This window comes from Eptatretus burgeri, chromosome 2 (genome assembly GCF_056783735.1).
Source record: "Eptatretus burgeri isolate ZD-2024b chromosome 2, Ebu_testis_v1, whole genome shotgun sequence".
NCBI lineage: Eukaryota > Metazoa > Chordata > Myxini > Myxiniformes > Myxinidae > Eptatretus > Eptatretus burgeri.
In genome coordinates, this window is record NC_140962.1 from 97,038,161 (window position 1) to 97,059,755 (window position 21,595).

Here is a 21,595-nt window from a genome sequence, read left to right on the forward strand (position 1 = left end):
TTAAATTAAAGCTTATTTTATTATAATTGACCTAAATCTCATTATTCCTCTTACACCCTTCTTATGAATATCCTTATCAGTCTGAAAATTATTTTAAAAATACACCATTCTGATCAAGAGTCTTATCAATCTTTGAATCAGACTCTAGATTAAGTTTTTCAATAATCTCAATAGCAAGTGGTGATACTCTAGAAAAAACAACTTTCACACTAGTTTTAAAAACATATGCTGTTCTTTCAAACTCAATATCAGATGAATAATTAGAAATAACATCTATCCAAAAGTGAGAATGTTTTCCTTTTCTTAGTTTGACTTCTTACATATGCCGTCTTTTCACTTGAAATCTCTTGGAATCGTTGTCATGTGTCTAAAAACATCTTTATTTAGTGTTTAACAAAACTCTATTTTAACTAAAAATTTAACCCTTAAATATGGAGAATAAACTAACTCTGCAAGTTTTGTGATAGACAAGCCCTTATTATTTATAAATATTCTTCTTTCTGTTTAAATTGCGAATCAGAAACAATAGATGAGAAGAGAAAGTTTAATGAGGAAAAGGGGTATCTTAAAAAATATAAAGATTCAAATGTTTTATTTTTAAATATTTTAGATGGGGATTATTGTGCAAAGAAAATTAAGCTATTGAAGGAATTTGAGAATGAACAAATCTTTATAGGTTCAATGAATGAGCTAAACAATATGCATTGGTTAATTAAAAAAATTGTTCACCCATCCATACAAGCTCCACCCACACATTCACCCATCCACCCATCCACCCATCTATTCACCCATCCACATCAAACCTCATCCACATAAACCCCTCCCAACATCCCAACCCCTGCCCACACAAAGCCCTGCTCCAACCCCTGCCCCACACACAACTTGTTTATTTAATTTAAAAAAAGTTTCCCTAGGTTAAAAGGGGAGACAAATAAATCTACCTTGGGATAAAAAGGGGGTTTATTTTTAGAGGAAAAAATATGAATCGCTGAAAATCCCCCATTCCATTACATGGGGAAAAGTGAGCCAGAATCAGTATATTCACCCTACTTATATGTATATATATATATATATATATATATATATATATATATATATATATATATATATATATATATATATATATATATATATATATATATTGTTACGTTTGAGGGGGGGTATGCATTCAAAGGGTAATTAGGATGTTTAATTAGGTATGCCATGCTGTTCGAGTTTACCAGGATCTCGATGTAATAAGTAGCAATTCAGTGGTGATAAGTTGTCTAGTAAATGTTCATTTCTTCAAGGGGGGAAATGATGATTGTCACGTAATTAGATAGGGACACGGGATAGGGTAAGTGTGTCTGCGTAAACCCCTTTTGGTATTCTCTGGAGACTGGCCGTGACGTCACCGGACAGTGCAGCGGATGGCTCCACCCCGTGATCACGATTGGCAGAAGCCGACGGCGGTGGGCCAATAAACGGCTCGATTGGAAGTGACGAGGACAGGAGGATAAAAAGGTTCTGTTCGGGGTCAAAAAGGAAGAGGAAGAAGATTACAACGAAAAGATTGTGTTTTTTTTGGTGGGGAGGCTGTTGCGCGGAGAGCGTCCTTGTTGTGCTGATTCGATCGTGTTCTTGATCGTGTCTTGGAGCCTTGCTGAGCCTCGTGCCTCACCTTGGTTGGCTCTGGGGTTCTGCTGACTCGGAGTATGGGGTCGAACGGCGGGCGGACCTGCCTCCCTCTCCTGCTCGCAACTTGGCGCCAGAACTGGTTCCCTGGCGGCTGTGAGCGGACTTGGGCCAAGACCAGGAGGTCGACAGCACCACGGTTTCTCCTGCCCACCCCTGACGAGAGCAAGGCCAGCTCGTCCGACGCCGATCCAGGGACAGTTGCGTCCACACCACGGTCCAGCCTGACCACCAGAAATAGCTACGTTGTGTGTGTGTGTGTGTGTGTGTGTGTGTGTGTGTGTGTGTGTGTGTGTGTGTGTGTGCTTGGCGCCTTAGAGGGATTGAGAACTGTATATTCATTGGAATTGTCTGTGTTTTTTCCCACGCCCGATCCCACACCATCCCGTCGAATCGCCCCGGATCCCTCTTCTTGCCGAGTCTTGTTATTTCTGGTAATAATAAAAACAAATAAACATCATCAACTCAGTGAAAAGTGACTCGTGCCACCTTCCTCGTCCCGTTTGCGGTAGAGCGATTGGAACCGCCATCTTTGGGTTAAATAAATAAACCGCTTCCATCGTTTCGGCTCATTCTACGTTGGCGGGACTGTTCAAGTCCCGTGGACGTCACATTGGTGTCAGGGTGTTGGATGTTCGAACCCCTCTAAATTATATTTGGTATCGGGAGAACATACCAAGATTAAAATCTCGCCACGAATTGGAATATAAAATTACTACAGAAAAGCGTGCGAGCGCGGGAAAATTTTGGCGGGATTTTTCAAATTTAAATTAATTGGCGGCAAACGGGACTTCTGCACCATGGCGGATGTGCAGATGTTTGAGGAGGAAGGCCACGTGTCTGGCATCAAGTCGGGGGAAGAAGGGAGAGACGGGGGTAGGGTTGGAACCTCCCCCATTCCGAGCGTGGACCGTGCTTCATCGCCCGTAACGGAGCCGGCAGCGCCGGAAACCGGCACGATGACGATCTGGACAATGTTGGAACGTTTAATGAGTGAAATTACAGCACAGGGGGCAAAAATGATGGCACAGGGGGCACAAATGGCAGAAATGACGGCACAAATGGAAAATCAATTCGTGACACAGAGGGCAGAAATGACGGCACAAATGGAAAATCAATTCGTGACACAGAGGGCAGAAATGACAGATCAATTGGGGGTAATGGGGGTACAGTTGGGTGCACGGATTGATTTAATGAGGGATGAATTGGGGGAAAAGATGGAGAAAATGAAAACTGAGATGCAGGAGTGTGTGGATGTTAAATTGGGGGAAATACAAAGTAAATTCGAGGATAGATTGGAGGAAACAAAGGTAGAAATTACATTGGAGGGGGAAAATATACGAAAAACATTGGTGGATAAAATTGATGCAACGAACATTCAGGTTGATAAAGTGGATGAAAGCCTGGAACGTCATCGTGCCTGTGTGGATGCTCGTATGCAGCTGCAAGTTGAAGAGTGGGGAGAGCTGAGGAAGCAAGGGATTAATTTGGCGGAGGAGGTAAAAGGATTGGATGCTCGTTTGGATGAACAAGATAAAATTATGAGCCAAGATGAAGTCTTGGATAAAGGCCTGGTAGAGCCGTCTTTTGTAAGTAGAGTGTCCGGGTTGGTTGAGGAGCAGCTACAAACTCGCGACGGAGCCTTGGAGGAGGTTGTGCGGGCCCAGAAGATCCTGCGGGAAGACGTGAATCGGTCCATTCAACGTTTGGAACAGGAGGCAAAATTGACCCATGAGACCCTCACCACAAAACATCTTTGGCCACAGTGGGCTCCGAAATTGGATACGCAGCCACAAGGGTGTTTGATCCCTGGGCTGGATTCGGACAAGGGAGAAACTGAGAAGCGGGCCACCGTAAAAGTGATCCCCCTGGTAAATTTTGACGGGTCAGGGAGCCTTGAAGCTTTTCTGACGCAATTTGAGTGTATTTCCCGACTAAACGGGTGGAATGAGTGTGAACGTACAGGGAATTTGGTGGCAACGTTGCGGGGACCAGCCGCAGACGTGTTAAACGTGATCGCGGAGGGGATGTTGACCAGCTCCCACATTTGCGAGGCGTTGAGCCGTCGGTTTGGGTTCGCGGCAAACTGTGATCTGGTGCAGGCCCAGCTCCAGCACCGCAGATTAAAGCCGGGTGAGACAGTGCAGGAGCTGGCACAGGACATTTACCAATCAGTCAGGATCGCGTATCGGGACCTTACAGTGGAGGCGTGGGACAGACTGGCACTAGAGAAATTTTTAGCTGCTCTTCCTGACCCTGAGGTCCGAGCGCTAGTGGAGCTACAGGATCCACCCACCGTGCACCGAGCGGCTGAGTGCGCAGCCAGGCTGGCCTCGTGGAGGCGGCCGGGTCGGGTGCCCGAGAGGCCATCGGTGACGGTCCGACAGGCGGAGATCCAGGATCAAGGAGTGGGGCTGGGAGAAATTGGCATTACCCAAATGTTTCAGGAAATTTGCCAGAAACTGTCAAGTTTGATAAAGGGTAATCCGGTAGTTAGTGCGCCAAAGCGGCGGGGTCCAGCCCAGCCAATAGAGCAATTCGATTATGGCCAAGGAGGTCCGGAACCAGAAGAGACATTTCACCGATACTCACGGGGGCCTTTTATGGGGAGTTGTTTCCGGTGCGGGCGAAGAGGACACATGCAACGATATTGCCGGTACCCGGCGATGGAGGGACCCTCCAATAGACTTTTAGACTCAGAGATAGTGAATCCTCCTGCTGAACCGCCAGGTCTATCCGAGATGCCCTTTCATAGGTCGGGTCCGGAGATCACTGTCGGGGGTCGGGGAGACTAGATTGGGCTGAGCATATACGGCTATGCTCGGCTGCTGAGATTGTGGCGAAGTGCCCTCCTTTGGTGGAAAAAAAAATGAATTGTGGGAAAATTGGCATGGGTTTGTAAGTTCTGCTGGGTTTTAGAGTGACAATCAGGACAGTGGGTAATTGGAAACAAAGCGGGCACGAGTGGCTATCCAATGGCTGGTGCGTGGATCGGGTGAGAAGTGCTGTGTGAGTTGTTTTAAGTTAAGAAGTGAAATGTATGATGCACATGTTGATTTTTTTATTGGACATGGTGTGGTAACAGGGAAGGTCATGGTCGGCGAAGTGTTAGAAATGCAGGTGTCACATGCAAGGCCGATGGGGTGGGGGAGTCATGTGGGTTTTGTGGGTGGGGATGATGTGCTTGTCCACAGGGATTGCTGAAGCTCACGGTGAGCGTGAATGGCGACCCCCTTCAAGGAGATTCACCACCTGGTGGCTAATGGTGACAGTGTCTGGAGGCAACTGGGAGAGGGTCTGGTTGGGCGACCAAGGCGGGTAGGACCTTGGCGACCCAGGAAGGCCAGAGGAGCCAGTGAGACCCCTTCCAGAGTGTTGTACGGGATTAGAGCTGATGGCTACCAGGGGGGAGGGAATCGGAGCGGGGCGGAGAAACGTCCGGGTTGGACGAAAGCTTACCTGTGGGCATGGTTGCACCTGAGATGCCCCCATCATCTTGTGGTAACCCACCCCACGGCCATGATGAGATTCAGCCTGCATGATTAAAATGAGGACCATGACCTAGAAATGTGATGATGACCATGGTGTGAGTGTTGTGAAGATGTATGAGTCCCACTCGATCCCGCACAACTTGACATGTGCAGCAAGGGCATGATGTCCGCATAATTTTGGGGCAAGCAAATTTGAAATTGGCTCCTCAGGTAACGCTGGGTCTATTAGCATCCACTGGGGGAGGCGGTCAAGTGTAAATATCCTGTGAATAGTGTCGTTAAGGCTTAGAGTAGGAATGTAAAATATAAGTGTTGTGTTTTTGTGGAACCTTTTGTTTCCCCTCCCCAGATCACTGGAAGAGTGCTGTGCAAGAGCGATGATCCAGAGGATGGAGTGCAACTTCACTCAGTGCTCTCATGTGATTAAAAAAAAAAAAAAAATGATTGTTTCGGCGAGGATAAGGCCATAAGGGGGTAGTACATTAAGCAGGATAGGTAAGTTAGCTGCGACTCGCTGCCCATTGCCCCTCCTACTTTATTTCGTTAGGTTAATTAGGTGTGAGTCAGTAAGTGTTAAGGCTGGTACGGTAGCGCCTGTGATATACCTTGCAGGAGCTGCGGTACCAGAGGAGGGGGCAGTGTTACGTTTGAGGGGGGGGTATGCATTCAAAGGGTAATTAGGATGTTTAATTAGGTATGCCATGCTGTTCGAGTTTACCAGGATCTCGATGTAATAAGTAGCAATTTAGTGGTGATAAGTTGTCTAGTAAATGTTCATTTCTTCAAGGGGGGAAATGATAATTGTCACGTAATTAGATAGGGACACGGGATAGGGTAAGTGTGTCTGCGTAAACCCCTTTTGGTATTCTCTGGAGACTGGCCGTGACGTCGCAGGACAGTGCAGCGGATGGCTCCGCCCCGTGATCACGATTGGCAGAAGGCGACGGCGGTAGGCCAATAAACGGCTCGATTGGAAGTGATGAGGACAGGAGGATAAAAAGGTTCTGTTCGGGGTCGAAAAGGAAGAGGAAGAAGAATACAACCAAAAGATCGTGTTTTTTTGGTGGGGAGGCTGTTGCGCGGAGAGCGTCCTTGTTGTTGTGCTGATTCGATCGTGTTCTTGATCGTGTCTTGGAGCCTTGCTGAGCCTCGTGCCTCACCTTGGTTGGCTCTGGGGTTCTGCTGACTCTGAGTACGGGGTCGAACGGCGGGTTGACCTGCCTCCCTCTCCTGCTCGCAACTTGGCGCCAGAACTGGTTCCCTGGCGGCTGTGAGCGGACTTGGGCCAAGACCAGGAGGTCGACAGCACCACGGTTTCTCCTGCCCCCCCCTGACGAGAGCAATGCCAGCTCGTCCGACGCCGATCCAGGGACAGTTGCGTCCACACCACGGTCCACAGCCTGACCATCAGAAATAGCTACGTTTTGTGTGTGTGTGTGTGTGTGTGTGTGTGTGTGTGTGTGTGTGTGTGTGTGTGTGTGTGTGTGTGTGTGTGTGTGTGTGTGCTTGGCGCCTTAGAGGGATTGAGAACTGTATATTCATTGGAATTGTCTGTGTTTTTTCCCACGCCCGATCCCACACCATCCCGTCGAATCGCCCCGGATCCCTCTTCTTGCCGAGTCTTGTTATTTCTGGTCATAATAAAAACAAATAAACATCATCAACTCAGTGAAAAGTGACTCGTGCCACCTTCCTCGTCCCGTTTGCGGTAGAGCGATTGGAACCGCCATCTTTGGGTTAAATAAATAAACCGCCTCCATCGTTTCGGCTCATTCTACGTTGGCGGGACTATTCAAGTCCCGTGGACGTCACAATATATTTGTGAATTCGCGCCCTGCCGACGTGCGAACGACCGCGTGTAGCCAATAGCAGCCGCTTCGCCCACCGAACGTGCAATTGAGTCGTGACCCTCTCAGAACAACGCGGGAGCTAGTCACGGGTGGGGGTTTAACCTCACCACAACTCAGTCCCTATTCTACCCGCGTGAAAGAGGGTCCGATCGCCGAATGGTCGATTTACCTAAGTACCCGCGCGGATAGCGTACCGAGGAGTTGTACCACGCCACAGGTCGACTCTGCACACGAACCGCTTCAGCGGCTCGTTCCGTGCTACAGGGATAACTGAGCGGAGTTATCGTCGACCTTGACAGTTCAGATTAGTTACCGGGTGTTTTAAACCCACTACCAATCCCTTACGTGATGCAAGATGGAGATTCAAACAAAGGAAAGGATGCAGCGAAACGGGGAACAATTGGACCAGCACATTTATTCCGCGCCACACGGCAGTACGGAAAGCATGTATATTACAGTCAAGCAAGAAAACACAATAAAAGCAAGCGAAGAGACACACGCAGATCTACAACCGAATAATGCAATTCACACGGCAACACTTAAAACAGTTCTACTTCACCAGACTGGCGCCACACACACACACGTTTACACAGAACCCAAAAGAAATGGAAGTCGCGACTTCCCTCAGGGCGTCGTCCAGCCCTTGGTGACTGCAACTCCGAGTCCCTCCGCCGTGGTCCACTGGGCTCGTGCCTCGCGCCTGCACGTGTCGTCCGCCCGACAGGGACGAACGAACAGAACCTCCGACTAGGGACAATTCCCCTTCAGGGACAAGGGAACAGGGACAAGGGAACGATGTTGTCATCGACCTTCACGCCCACGCCTTTTGTAGGGTGGGGCTCCGCCCCTCACCCCGCCCCGTTTCTGGCTCCACTTCCCTTCTGGAAGCTTCCCAAAAAGGGGCGTTCCCTCTCATTTTCCCCTTCCCGCGCCGTGCGGGGGACGAGGAAAGTCAGTTTTGGCTTGGGGCCAGGGAATTATTCCCTCAAAATCAGGCCCCCACCTTTTTTCACCTTTGACCTCTGGCTCAAATCTCACCTCCCTCATGCCAAAGTGTGGGAAAAGCAGGAGGGAAAATCCGGCGGGAGACATTTAAGCGGGAGTTTTGGGCGGGAGATGCCCCTTCGCACCCCGGGTTGCTGCTGCCACTCCGCTCCTTTCATCCGTCCCGCGGAGATCGTTTCCGCATGGTGCTCGTTGAATTGCGAGTGGCGAAGATGTGGTTGCGTAGTTGTGGAAGGCGGCATCGTGGTGTGAATGGCGTGATTGGTGGCGTCATGTTGTGAATGGCGTGATCGTTGAGATGTTGGTTGTGGCGATGTTCGTTGTTGTTCTTGCACCAAATTAACGACAGCAAAAGAAAAACAACTAAGTGAAGAATCGCAGCCCGAATGGATCACATATATTCCCTCTAAACAACGGGTTTGGGCTAACGACACATGAACTTACCGATATATCTCACCTGAGGAGCCTTTATGGTGTATTGCGAATTTCCACAGCCGTAAACAAAAAAAAAAAAATATATATATATATATATATATATATATATATATATATATATATATATATATATATATATATATATATATATATATATATATATATATATATATATGTATATATATATATATATATATATATATATATATATATATATATATATATATATATATATATATATATATATATATATATATATATATATATATATATATATATATATATATATATATATATATATGGAGCCTGGTGTTGGAGCAGTGGTTAGGGCAGCGGCTTGGGATCCAAGAGGTCCTGAGTTCAAGCCCCGTTAGGCCACTGAATTAATACACCAGGGGGTTGACTCAGCCTGTCATCCTTCCGAGGTCGGCGAAATGAGTACCAGCATACTGGGCCAGTGTATACCCCGGTTAAAATAGGTGTACCATATCCCTGTGTCGAAAGAGGTGACCAGGGTGCGTCAGGAAGGGCATCCGGCGTAAAACATGTGCCAAATCACTATGCGGATCGGATGATCCGCTGTGGCGACCCCTAACGGGAGCAGCCGAAAGGAGAAGAAGAAGATATATATATATATATATATATATATATATATATATATATATATATATATATATATATATATATATATATATACATACATATATATATATATATATATATATATATATATATATATATATATATATATATATATATATATATATATATATATTGTTGTGGTTGACGAAATTCGCAAACCACCATTCAGGTCCCTTAGGTGAGATATCTCTGTAAGTATATGTGTAGTTAGGCCCAAACCCGTTGTTTAGAGGGAATAAATGTCATTCATGCGGGCTGCGACCCTTCTAGATAGCCGTTTTTCTTTTACTATCTTTATTTTGGACCAGCCGCCATTACTACCACCACCAACCACGTCTCAACAGCCATCACACAACAACCACCAACCGCAACGCCGCTTCACAACAACAGCCACGACCTTTACCGTCACAACTCGCCCTCGCAACCATCGCATCACCACTATTCCCGCGCCACTTGTGGGCACTGATACTGGACTCGTGCAGGGCGCGCACCGTGCAGGGGTGCAAAAGCGCCGGCCTTTCCGAAGAAAACGGATCAAAAACGATTCACGCCCACTTCTGTTCCGTCCTATCGGCGAGCGTGGGGCGATTTGGCCCCGCCTCCAGGTGCGTTGGAGTAATATCGCTATATGCAAATTCATGGATCAGAAAGCATTCACGCCCACTTTTCCTCGGTCCAATGGGGAGCCAGTTAGAGGTGAAGGGTCGGAGGTAAAGGGTCGAAGGTGAAGGAGCGAGGCCACGGGGGATATAAACGACCGCGTTCGTCAGTCAAGGGAGTTGTCGGTGGAGCTGGGAAGAAGTGGTAGTAGTCAGAGTGAAGAGGACGGAGCTGTGGAGAGGTGGCGGCGGCGAAGGCGGTCGAGGGGGTGCTCGTATCGGAGTCGGGGAGCTGCGGAGGGAGAGGCCGGCGGCGCGACCGAGGTCGTGGTGGAGACGCTCGTCGCGGGACCCGAGACAGGGAGATATCCACCCCCCCCCGAGCATCAACAACCCCCTCCTGTTTCACCCCCGCGCTGAGATAGTGCGAGAAGGGGGCCCCGTCCCCACCCCATACCAGGTTGTCCCAGCGAGGCCCGCGGAGTCGGGGCGCCAGCGCCATTTTGCGGCTCATCACCAGACGGGTAGGCCCGACGCGGTCTCGACCCCAGGCCCGCCTCATCCTTGAGGGTGGTCCTTTTCTTTTGCTTTGGGTATATGTGTTGTCGGCGCCTTCTGTGAAGTAAAACTGCATAAGTGTTGCCGTGTGCTCGCATAGTCGGTAATAGATCTGCATTGTGTTTCTCTTTTAAATTTGCTTTTTGTGTAATATTGTGTTTCTTCTTCTTTTACATTTGCTTTTGGTGTAATTGTATATGTGTGCTTTCCGTTCATCATGAAATAAATGTGCTTTATGTTGAACTGTTTTCCTGCTTCGCTTCGTCTTTTCCTCTATTGAATCTCCATCTTACTTCACGTAAAGGGTTGGTCGTGGGCTAAAACGCCCGATAATTAATCGAACCGTCGAGGCCGACGATAACACCGCTCGGTTATCCCGATAGTACGGAACGGGTCGCTTAAAGTGGCCCGTGTCCGAAGTCGACCTGCGGCGAGGTGCGATCGCCCGGTCTACCCTCCGTGTGGGTACTTAGGTAGGTCGAATTTGGCGAGCAACCCTATCCCACGCGGGGGGCCGATTGGCACGATCGTGGTGAGGCCGAAAGGTCCACCCGTGACTAGTTCCCGGCGTTAGTCCGAGAGGGTCACGACGGGATTGTCCGTCCGGTGGGCGACGTGCCGCGATTCGAGTGACGTGGCCGTTCGCACGCCGGCGGGCGCGAATCCGCAACACTGGTGTCAGGAGTGGGATATAAACTCATCGCCCTCCTCGCGGCACTGGTATCGGAGAACGGGAAAACGGGCTCTCCTGTCTCCAGCTAAATTCACGGGAATCGGTCCAGGGGTGAGAGGAGCGACCCCCGATTCCCTCCAAATTACGAGCGATTCAAATTAACCCTTTACGAGAAGCAAGATGGCGTCTCAAGGTGAGCGGGAGCCGGGGGTATTAGAAATGGATGTAGAATGTGTAGAATCCATGGCTCAGGACGAAATCCCTGTGCAGGAAATGTTGGTTGTACAGGAAAACGAACTCGCCCAACTGAACCCAGAGCCCGAAATAGGTGCGGCAGCGGCCGCGGTGTATGACACCTCCCCTCCCCCTCTCCACCAAAACCCCCCGATCCTTGCCGAATCGGCTCACCCAAGCGCACCCGACATGGCCCAGCTATTCACCATGCTGGCAAAGATGAATGCGGATGTGCAACAAATGAATGCGGAAATGAAAACGAAAATGGAAACAAACGCACTCGAAATGAAAAAGCTGTGGGGTGAGACGCAGAACATGGGCCAAAGCCTGCAGGCGGGCATGAAGGCAGTGGCCAGGGAGCTTAAAATGGCGACTCCACGTGTGGGAGCGAACGAGCTGGGAGGGAGTGCAATGGCTGTCGGGCCCGTGGTGGAGGCAGGTAAGGAAAAAATAATTCGGGAGTCAAGAGACGAGGTGAAAGTAATTGGGAGGGAGAGAAAAGAACAATTAATACGGAAAGCAAGGATGAGGTACGCGGAGATCGTGAAAGAGCAAGGAGTGAAAAACAGGGAAGGACGGGAGCGACTTAAGGAGAAAGCAAGGTTGACCTACATAAAGATAAGGGAAAGACCCCAGAAAGAAGCAGAGACCAATAGACACGAGGAGACGACAGAAAGAATAAAATGTATAGAGACACGGAAGATAGAGGGTGAATTGGACGGGGTTAGAGACGAACACACACACAGAGGTAGTGGAGGACGATGAGGTTGAGCTGGCGGACCGTGCAGGGACCCGGTGCGAGCAGTTGGATGGCCTCCTCCAGGAACGAGGGGAGGGAGTATGCCCCCTTGAGGCGAGTCACGACCAGGTGAGTTCGGTCGTGCTTTGCGAGTTCGAGGGGAGGAGTGCTGTGGACGGGTGCACGCCGAGCTTGGGGGGTATAGAGGCCCCGGAGACCCTTGTGGGGACACAAATCCCCAGTGTAGTTGTCCCTGTGTGTGTGGTGCAAGGTGTGAGTGCGTCCCCGTGTGTGGAAGCGACCCCGTGTGTGAGTGGTGTGGTGGCGACTGTGCCGGAGTACTTGCTTCCCAGCACGCCGTGTGTAAAAGGGGAACCGCAAGTGGAAGAGGCACGGTGTATGAGTGAGGCACCGCGGATGAGTGCCCCCGCGTGTGTGAGTGAGGCACCACGGATGAGTGCCCCCGCGTGTGTGAGTGAGGCACGGTGTGTGGATGAGGCACCGCGGGTGAGTGCCCCCGCGTGTGTGAGTGGTGTGGTTTGTGTGAGGGAAATGGCACGAGTGAGTGAAAGGCCGCGAGTGCGTGGAGCCACGTGTGCGAGGGAGATGGCATGCGTGAGTGAACGGCCGAGTGCAAGGGAGACCGTGTGTGTGAGAGAGCGGTATGTAAGGGAGATGTCGGTGGGCATGTGTGAACATGCAGCCGCGTCTCCCGGTGTGAGTTTAATGGTGAGGTGTGTTAGCGTCGTAACACGCGGGAGTGCGTGTGTCGAATGGCGACGACGGCGACATGTGAGGAAAGAAAGCCGAGTAGCGGCTGTAGCTGTTTCGGGGACCGTGCCGGGTTCACCCAGCAGCGAGCACGAGGTCCGTGCTGTGCAACGCACGAGGCCCCCACGTGCTCGCTTGCGAGAATGAAGTCCCGGTCCGGAAACGCACGCGGTGGATTTGCCGATCCCGCGGACGGACAAAGTTTAGGCAGGATTTCGGATTTGGACCGGACGGGTTCTCCACGCGATCGTGTGTGTTAAGCTCCAACGGGCAAAGCACATGTGTTCGCGTGGGGAACCCCTCGAGACGTGGGGCTTGTGTTTTTTTTATGCGCACGGTGACGTCATGGCTGCACGTGGGGTTGGAATCCGGCAGGAGGGGTATCCCTGCCGGATGGTACCGTCCAAGGAGGGACGAGGTACACGTGCAGCTGCATGACGTCACGGGCAGGTGCAAAGTGCGCGAGCTGTGAGTTGCCGCGCTGGTGATGCGTATGTAAAAAAAATAAAAAAAATAAAAAAAACAAGCCTCACTTTCGGGTGCACAGGATTCCTGGGCAAGGGGTGGAAGACCCCCTTACCTGGGCACAGGATGGAAACTAGTTAGGGGGAAGGGTTAGCTGAGTTAGACCGACTTCATGGGGCAGGGGTAAGTCCTCATGGAGTCCGTGGAATGGATTAGTTAGAGGGATTTAGATGAGCTTTAGGTGGGGAAATAAAAGTTATTTTAGAGATTTGGAGACAATGACAGCCTTTGGATGTGTAGAGTTGACGTAGTTTAGCTACGTAGTGTTAAAAGGAACGTGCTACTAGTTTAAGGGACGACGTGGGAGCACGAGTTAGTTAGGGGATGTAGTTAGAAGGATGGCAGAGTTCAGTGGTGTGTGTTGAAGAGTTGGTGAGTGAAGTGGAAGCATGTGCTTGGTGAGTGAGTGAGGCCAGCGGGTCTGTGTGTCTGGAGCGAATGGGGAATGCATGGTGCGATGAGTGATTGGGGGGAGGAGTGACTCCCGCCCAAGGGACCCCGGGGTCAGAGTAAAGTGAGTTAGCTGGGTTAGTCAAATTAACAAAAATGGAGGTTGTTTTGTTGTTGGTGGGAGTGTAGGCTCGAAACCCGTTTGGAGGGGTGCAGGAGCCCTGTTTACGGGCTGGGAGCGTGGCTGCGAAAGGTGAGTATCGCTGAATGGGTACCCCGGGCACCAGGCTAGTCGGCCGTGGTAGGCCAAGGGCCCATGGGGGGCCGGGATAGCGTAGTGGGCACGGGTGCGCCTGCTTGGTGCGGGGGCCCGGGGCGCCATTAGCCGCGTGGGCAGTGTTGTGGGCACGGGTGACCCTCGGAAAGGGGCCCGGGAAGCCAGCCTGCCACGTGTGCGTTTCAGGGGAGGTGCCATGGGGGGCACTCCCCGGTGTTTAGGGAGCTGGTAGGCTCGGAGGCAGTGTAGTGCCCGGGGGTGCCATAGCTGGAGATTCGGCAGAGGGTCGTGCCTGCCAAAGGGAGCCACGTGTCCCAGCCATGAGACCGTGTGAGGGCACAGAGAGAAAATTGGGGGGCGAGGCCCGAAATTGTAAGGACACCAACACGGGCGACGGGAATCTGGGTTGTTAGAACCAATAGTTTAAGCGAGAGGCGCTTGTTGAAAGCCCCGGGGTAGTTTAACAGTTAAATGGTGAGGGTAGATAGGAAGTGTACCCCTCCGCACCATCCATCCCCTCGCTCTCGTTGTGGGCCGCTGGACCCACTTTGGTTATCGATCGCTGAACTCTGGGGAGGCCATTCTGAGGCTTGGATTGGGCCTCGACACAGGACGCTAGCTCTCCCTTATTCCCCTCCGGGAAGGGAACGTAGGGGTTGGGAGTAGGCTAGGTGACAGGGTAGGTTCGCCGAACAAGGACAGTACAGGGGGTTAGGGGACGATTTCTAGTGGGGAAGTAAAAATAAAAAAATAAGTTGGGGCTAAATTGGGGTTTGACAAATTAAGGGAGTGGGTATAGACAGTGACAGGCAAAGGCGATAGGTTGGGAGGGAGACCGTAGGGTAGGTCCGAGCCGCCTTCCGAGTGGCCAGCACCACCGCACTCCCTCCACCAACCTCCACTGAACGGCAAAGGCTGGCCAGCTTCATCTTCTGGCTGCGTTGCTGCAAGGCAAAGGCCGGCCCACTTCATCGGCAGCTGTTGTTTTGCTGCAAGGCCTGTGCCGGCTGGATCGTCTGCAGCTGCTGTGCTGCAAGGCCTGTGCCGGTCGGATTGTCTGCAGCTGCTGTGCTGCAAGGCCTGTGCCGGTCGGATTGTCTGCAGCTGCTGTGCTTCAAGGCCTGTGCCGGCCAGTTCGTCTCCCGGCTGTGTTTGCCTGCAGCGGCCTTCTTCTGCGGGCTGTGTTTGCCTGCTGCCTTTGCCATGCCATGCCCACTGCCCCTGTTCACCAGCCCCCGTTCAATCTTGCTTTGCCCCCTCCCCCTGTTCATTGCCATGTGCGCCAGGATCAGAAAGCAACAGTTTGCAAGCTGCAAGAACTGCCCTGTTGGCAGCTACAACACGGGCCTGCAGTGGCGGCCCGTGCACCGTGTTTGCGTGCATCCATTCATCCATCCATTCGTTGTGCTCATTGCATGTGCCACTTGAGCTGGCACGGAGACTGCGTTTGTGCAGCCCATGCACCGTTGTGGTTCACTGCGTTCAGTTCAAAAGGGAAGGCCTTGGACTGCGAGTGAGCAGCCGGCCACGTTCCCTGTCACCTGCATTGTTTGAGTCAGAGACTGCATGCGAGCAGCCTGGCTCCCTGCTAACTGCTTTCTTTTTGCAGAGTTCATTGATCTTGGGCCATGGTTTAGTGTAAAATTTGTAAGTTAAGGTAAGATGTACTGTAAATATGAGTGCGCCCCCGGCATGTCTGTCTTAGCGCCGGAAATTTTATTTAAGTCGTCCGTGTGAGTGAGTTTGTTTAGGTAGTTACTCAGCCCTCAGGTTATTTATTTTGGGGACACGAATACCATGAATGTCGCACTCAGGGATCCGTAGGTAAAATGTACTAGGGGAAAACTACACATGATGGCACACGAAAATTTGACGACTCGGGACGAGTCTGTAAAAAGGGGAGGGGGTAGTGTTGTGGTTGACGAAATTCGCAAACCACCATTCAGGTCCCTTTGGTGAGATATCTCTGTAAGTATATGTGTAGTTAGGCCCAAACCCGTTGTTTAGAGGGAATAAATGTCATTCATGCGGGCTGCGACCCTTCTAGATAGCCGTTTTTCTTTTACTATCTTTATTTTGGACCAGCCACCATTACTACCACCACCAACCACGTCTCAACAGCCATCACACAACAACCACCAACCGCAACGCCGCTTCACAACAACAGCCACGACCTTTACCGTCACAACTCGCCCTCGCAACCATCGCATCACCACTATTCCCGCGCCACTTGTGGGCACCGATACTGGACTCGTGCAGGGCGCGCACCGAGCAGGGGTGCAAAAGCGCCGGCCTTTCCGAAGAAAACGGATCAAAAACGATTCACGCCCACTTCTATTCCGTCCTATCGGCGAGCGTGGGGCGATTTGGCCCCGCCTCCAGGTGCGTTGGAGTAATATCGCTATATGCAAATTCATGGATCAGAAAGCATTCACGCCCACTTTTCCTCGGTCCAATGGGGAGCCAGTTAGAGGTGAAGGGTCGGAGGTAAAGGGTCGAAGGTGAAGGAGCGAGGCCACGGGGGATATAAACGACCGCGTTCGTCAGTCAAGGGAGTTGTCGGTGGAGCTGGGAAGAAGTGGTAGTAGTCAGAGTGAAGAGGACGGAGCTGTGGAGAGGTGGCGGCGGCGAAGGCGGTCGAGGGGGTGCTCGTGTCGGAGTCGGGGAGCTGCGGAGGGAGAGGCCGGCGGCGCGACCGAGGTCGTGGTGGAGACGCTCGTCGCAGGACCCGAGCCAGCGAGATATCCTCATCCCCCCCCCGAGCATCAACAATGCCCTCCTGTTTCACCCCGCGCTGAGATAGTGCGAGAAGGGGGCCCCGTCCCCACCCCATACCAGGCAGTCCCAGCGAGGCCCGCGGAGTCGGGGCGCCAGCGCCATTTCGCGGCTCATCACCAGACGGGTAGGCCCGACACGGTCTCGGCCCCAGGCCCGCCTCATCCTTGAGGGTGGTCCTTTTCTTTTGCTTTGGGTATATGTGTTGTCGGCGCCGTCTGTGAAGTAAAACTGCATAAGTGTTGCCGTGTGCTCGCGTAGTCGGTAATAGATCTGCATTGTGTTTCTCTTTTATATTTGCTTTTTGTGTAATATTGTTTCTTCTTCTTTTACATTTGCTTTTGGTGTAATTGTATATGTGTGCTTTCCGTTCATCGTGAAATAAATGTGCTTTATGTTGAACTGTTTTCCCGCTTCGCTTCGTCTTTTCCTCTATTGAATCTCCATCTTACTTCACGTAAAGGGTTGGTCGTGGGCTAAAACGCCCGATAATTAATCGAACCGTCGAGGCCGACGATAACACCGCTCGGTTATCCCGATAGTACGGAACGGGTCGCTTAAAGTGGCCCGTGTCCGAAGTCGACCTGCGGCGAGGTGCGATCGCCCGGTCTACCCTCCGTGTGGGTACTTAGGTAGGTCGAATTTGGCGAGCAACCCTATCCCACGCGGGGGGCCGATTGGCACGATCGTGGTGAGGCCGAAAGGTCCACCCGTGACTAGTTCCCGGCGTTGGTCCGAGAGGGTCACGACGGGATTGTCCGTCCGGTGGGCGACGTGCCGCGATTCGAGTTACGTGGCCGTTCGCATGCCGGCGGGCGCGAATCCGCAACAATATCTATATATATATATATATATATATATATATATATATATATATATATATATATATACATATATATATATATATATATATATATATATATATATATATATATATATATATATATATATATATATATATATATATATATATATACATATATATATATATATATATATATATATATACATATATATATACATATATATCTATATATATATATATATATATATATATATATATATATGTATATATATATATATTGTTGTGGTTACCAAATTCGCAAACCACCATTCAGGTCCCTTAGGTGAGGTATTTCGTTAAGTACATGTGTAGTTAGGCCCAAACCCGTTGTCTAGTGGGAATACATGTCATTTATGCGTGCTGCGACTCTTCAGGATAGCCGTTTTTCTTTTACTATCTTTAATTTGGACCAACCGCCATTGTTACCACCACCAACCACCGCTTCACCACAACCGCCACGACCTTCACGTCACACCTCGCAACCGTCGCATCGCCACCGTTCTTGCGCCGCCTGTGGGTACCGGTGTTGGACTCGTGCAGGGCGCGCGCCGAACAGCGTGTACAAAATCACGGATTTTGTGCTTCAAAAACGGATCAAAAACGACACACGCCCACTTTTTGCCGTCCAATAGGTGAGCGAGGGGCGAATTGGCCCCGCCCCCAGGGCGTTGGAGGGCGATCGATATATGCAAATTTATGGATCAAAAAGCATTCACGCCCACTTTTTCTCGGGCCAATGGGGAGCGAGGTGAAAGGTCGAAGGGAGGGGGTCAAAGATGAGAGGGCGAAGCCACGGGGCTGATATAAGCGACCGTGTTCGTCAGTCAGAGAGTAGGAGAGTCGAGAGGGAACAGAGAGTCAAGACTTCGCGGGCGGTGGAGTTGGCAAGAAGGAGCTGGTCGTTGTGTGCGTTGGAGTCGGAACGGAGGGGACGGAGCTGTGGAGAGGCGGCGAGGGCAGACGAGGAGGTGCTCGCGTCGTGCAGGGAGCTGCACCCCAGGGAGGCCGACAGCGCGACCTGGCCGAGGTGGAGACGCTCGTTGCGGGGCAATAAAAATCCTCTATACCCCGAGCATCAGCAACCCCCTCCTGTTTCCCCCCGCGCTGAGATAGTGCGACCAAGGGGGCCCCTTTTCCCACCCCCTACCAGACACTGTCCGCGAGGCCCACGGAGTTGAGGCACCATCGCCGCTCCGCGTCTCATCACCAGACGGGTAGGCCCGACCCGGTCTCGGCCTCAGGCCCGCCTCATCCTTGAGGGTATTCTTTCCTTGGTTTTGGGTATGTGTTGTCGGCGCCGTCTGTGAAGTAAAATTGTATAAGTGTTGCCGTGTGCTCGTGTAATCGGTATTAGATCTGCATTGTCGCATTTGCTTTTTGTGTAAATTGAATTGTGTTTTTCTTTTCTGTGTGCTTTTGGTGGAATTGAATATGTGTGCTTCCCGTGTGCCGCGAATAAATGTGCTTTGTGTTGAACTGTTTCCCGCTTCGCTTCGTCATTTCCTTCATTGAATCCTCATCTTGCTTCACGTAAAGGGTTGGTAGTGGGCTGAATACGCCCGATAATTAATCGAACCGTCGAGGTCGACGATAACACCGCTCGGTTATCCCGATAGTACGGAACGGGTCGCTTAAGTGGCCCGTGTCCGAAGTCGACCTGCGGCGAGGTGCGATCGCCCGGTCTACCCTCCGCGTGGGTACTTAGGTAGGTCGAATTTGGCGAGCAACCCTATCCCACGCGGGGGCTGATTGGCTCGATCGCGGTGAGACCAAAAGGTCCACCCGTGACTGGTTCCCGGCGTTAGTCCGAGAGGGTCACGACTGGATTGTCCGTCCGGTGGGCGACGTGCCGCGATTCGAGTTACGTGGCCGTCAGCACGCCGGCGTGCGCGAATCCGCAACAATATATATATATATATATATATATATATATATATATATATATATATATATATATATATATATATATATATATATATATATATATATATATATATATATATATACAGGATGTCCCAGAAGTCTGGATCCAGAGGCAAAAATTTATTTAAAAGTTTTATAACAGTAAATGCTCAAATTGATGGCCTTGGACTTTGCGACACTTGTTTATACACTGAAACAAGAACGTTGAACATTTCTGAACCTAAAACGTTTAAACACTTTAACAGTGGCATGTGTTCTTGGATGCTTATCAGGATGCTTTCTGTTGAATTTGGCAGCAACTCCTCCACGTGAAGAATCCTGTCTTGCGTACATGGGAATGAGTTCAATTCGATCTTCAAATTAAATTCTTAGTTTCGAAGCCATCTTGGATCTGAAAGAAAAATAAAAATATCAAATATCAAAGAAAAGTGAAAATATCCCAAACTTTTGTCCAGTAATGTACTTTAAGTGTATTTAATTGCTACTAATGGATTGACAAAAACTTATCGTTTTCACTCTTTGCTGTGGTTTGTCCACTACAGATTGGAACATATAGTGAGAAGGAAGACAGGGAAGCTTTTGCCATCATTCCTGTTTCGCCAGCTGAGGTTCGCGACCTCGATTTTGCGAACGACGCAAGCTGTGAACTTGCTTCAGTTGCACTGAAGCTGGAAAAAGGAACAATTACACAGAATGAACGAAGGTGTGTCGACAATCATCAAAAATATGAAAAACGTGTGTGCCATATTTTGCATCTATGCTTTAGACCTGGATGGTAACATTTGTTTGAAGAACAAAAATCACACCTGTTCTTTGAGAGTAAATAAATAATTTTTCAAATTAATACTTAAAATTTCCAATCAATTCTGAATATGTTTGCACTCCTTTTTATTATAAGTTATAAGGGAGCCAAGAAGGCTGCAAAGAAAGAGGAAGCAAAGGCGCAGGAGGCCCAAAGGAAAATGTTTGGAGAATGCTTGGATTCGGAAGAGGGTAAGAGAGCGGTATTCAGGATTGCAAAGCAGATAGCGAGAGAGAGGTTTGATGTGACGGGGGTGAGTTGCTTGAAGGATGAAGTGGGACAAATCGTTGTGGACTCAGATGGAATTAAAGGAAGATGGAAGAGATATATGGAAAGGCTGTTGAATGTAGAAAATGAATGGGATAGCAACATCGAGAGTAACCCAGTTTTAGGACCAGCAGAGAATATAACGGAGAAGGAAGTTGAGGAAGCTATAAGAGCAATGAAGAGTAAAACAGCAGGAGGGCCGACGGGAGTTGTGGGAGATATGTTGATTACAGCGGGAAGTTGTGGTGTGAAGAGAATGACAGAGATCTGTAATCTGGTGGTGAAAGAAGGCTGCATTCCAGTGGATTGGGAATTGAGTACCCTCGTCCCTCTGTACAAGGGGAAAGGTGACCCACTGAATTGTGGCTCCGATAGAGCAATAAAGTTATTGGAGCATGGAATGAAGGTATTGGAAAGGGTGTTGGAGAAGAGGATAAGGAAGAAGGTAAAGATTGACGAAATGCAGTTTGGATTTATGCCAGGAAAAGGAATGACAGATGCAATTTTTATTGTAAGGCAGTTGCAGGAGAAGTACATGAAGAAGAGGAAGAAGTTGTTTTTTGAGTTTGTTGATCTGGAGAAAGCATTTGATAGGGTTCCATGTGAAGTAATGACATGGGCATTGAGGAAGTTAGGAGTGGAGGAATGGTTGATCAGAGTAGTGATAGCAGTGTACGAGAGAGCGTGCACAGCTGTAAAGATGAAGGATGAAGGATGGAAACAGTGGTGAGTTTGAAGTGAAGGTGGGAGTGCACCAGGGGTCGGTACTAAGTCCACTTCTGTTTGTAGTTGTGATGGAGGTGCTGGCTCGGAGGGTTTACCGTGGGAGCTGCTGTATGCAGATGATCTGGTGTTGATTGCAGAGTGTATGGATGGACTGAAGGAGAAGATGAACAAGTGGAAGGAATGTTTGAAGGTGAATATCGGAAAGACGAAGGTGATGGCAAGTGGTAAAGCATGTGATGAGGTGGAAAGGACTGCGAAGTGGCCGTGTGCTGTTTGCAAGGAAGGGTGTCAGAGTGAACTCCATTCAGTGTACAATGTGTGCTGAATGGGTTCATCGAAAATGTAGTGGGGTCATTGACCAGTGTGGCAGCTACATTCAAGTGTAAGGTGTGCAT

General features: G+C 49.9%; 1 protein-coding gene across 1 annotated transcript in view; it reads left to right on the top strand.

Annotated features, from left to right (window-relative positions):
• Positions 1-21,595, top strand: part of LOC147032632 (inositol 1,4,5-trisphosphate-gated calcium channel ITPR1-like) — a 578,387-nt gene that overhangs the window by 206,979 nt on the left and 349,813 nt on the right. Inside the window, exon 11 of the mRNA XM_085850787.1 lies at positions 19,948-20,108. Coding sequence (XP_085706913.1) covers positions 19,948-20,108 — 161 coding nt within the window. The remainder of the gene's footprint in view (positions 1-19,947; positions 20,109-21,595) is intronic.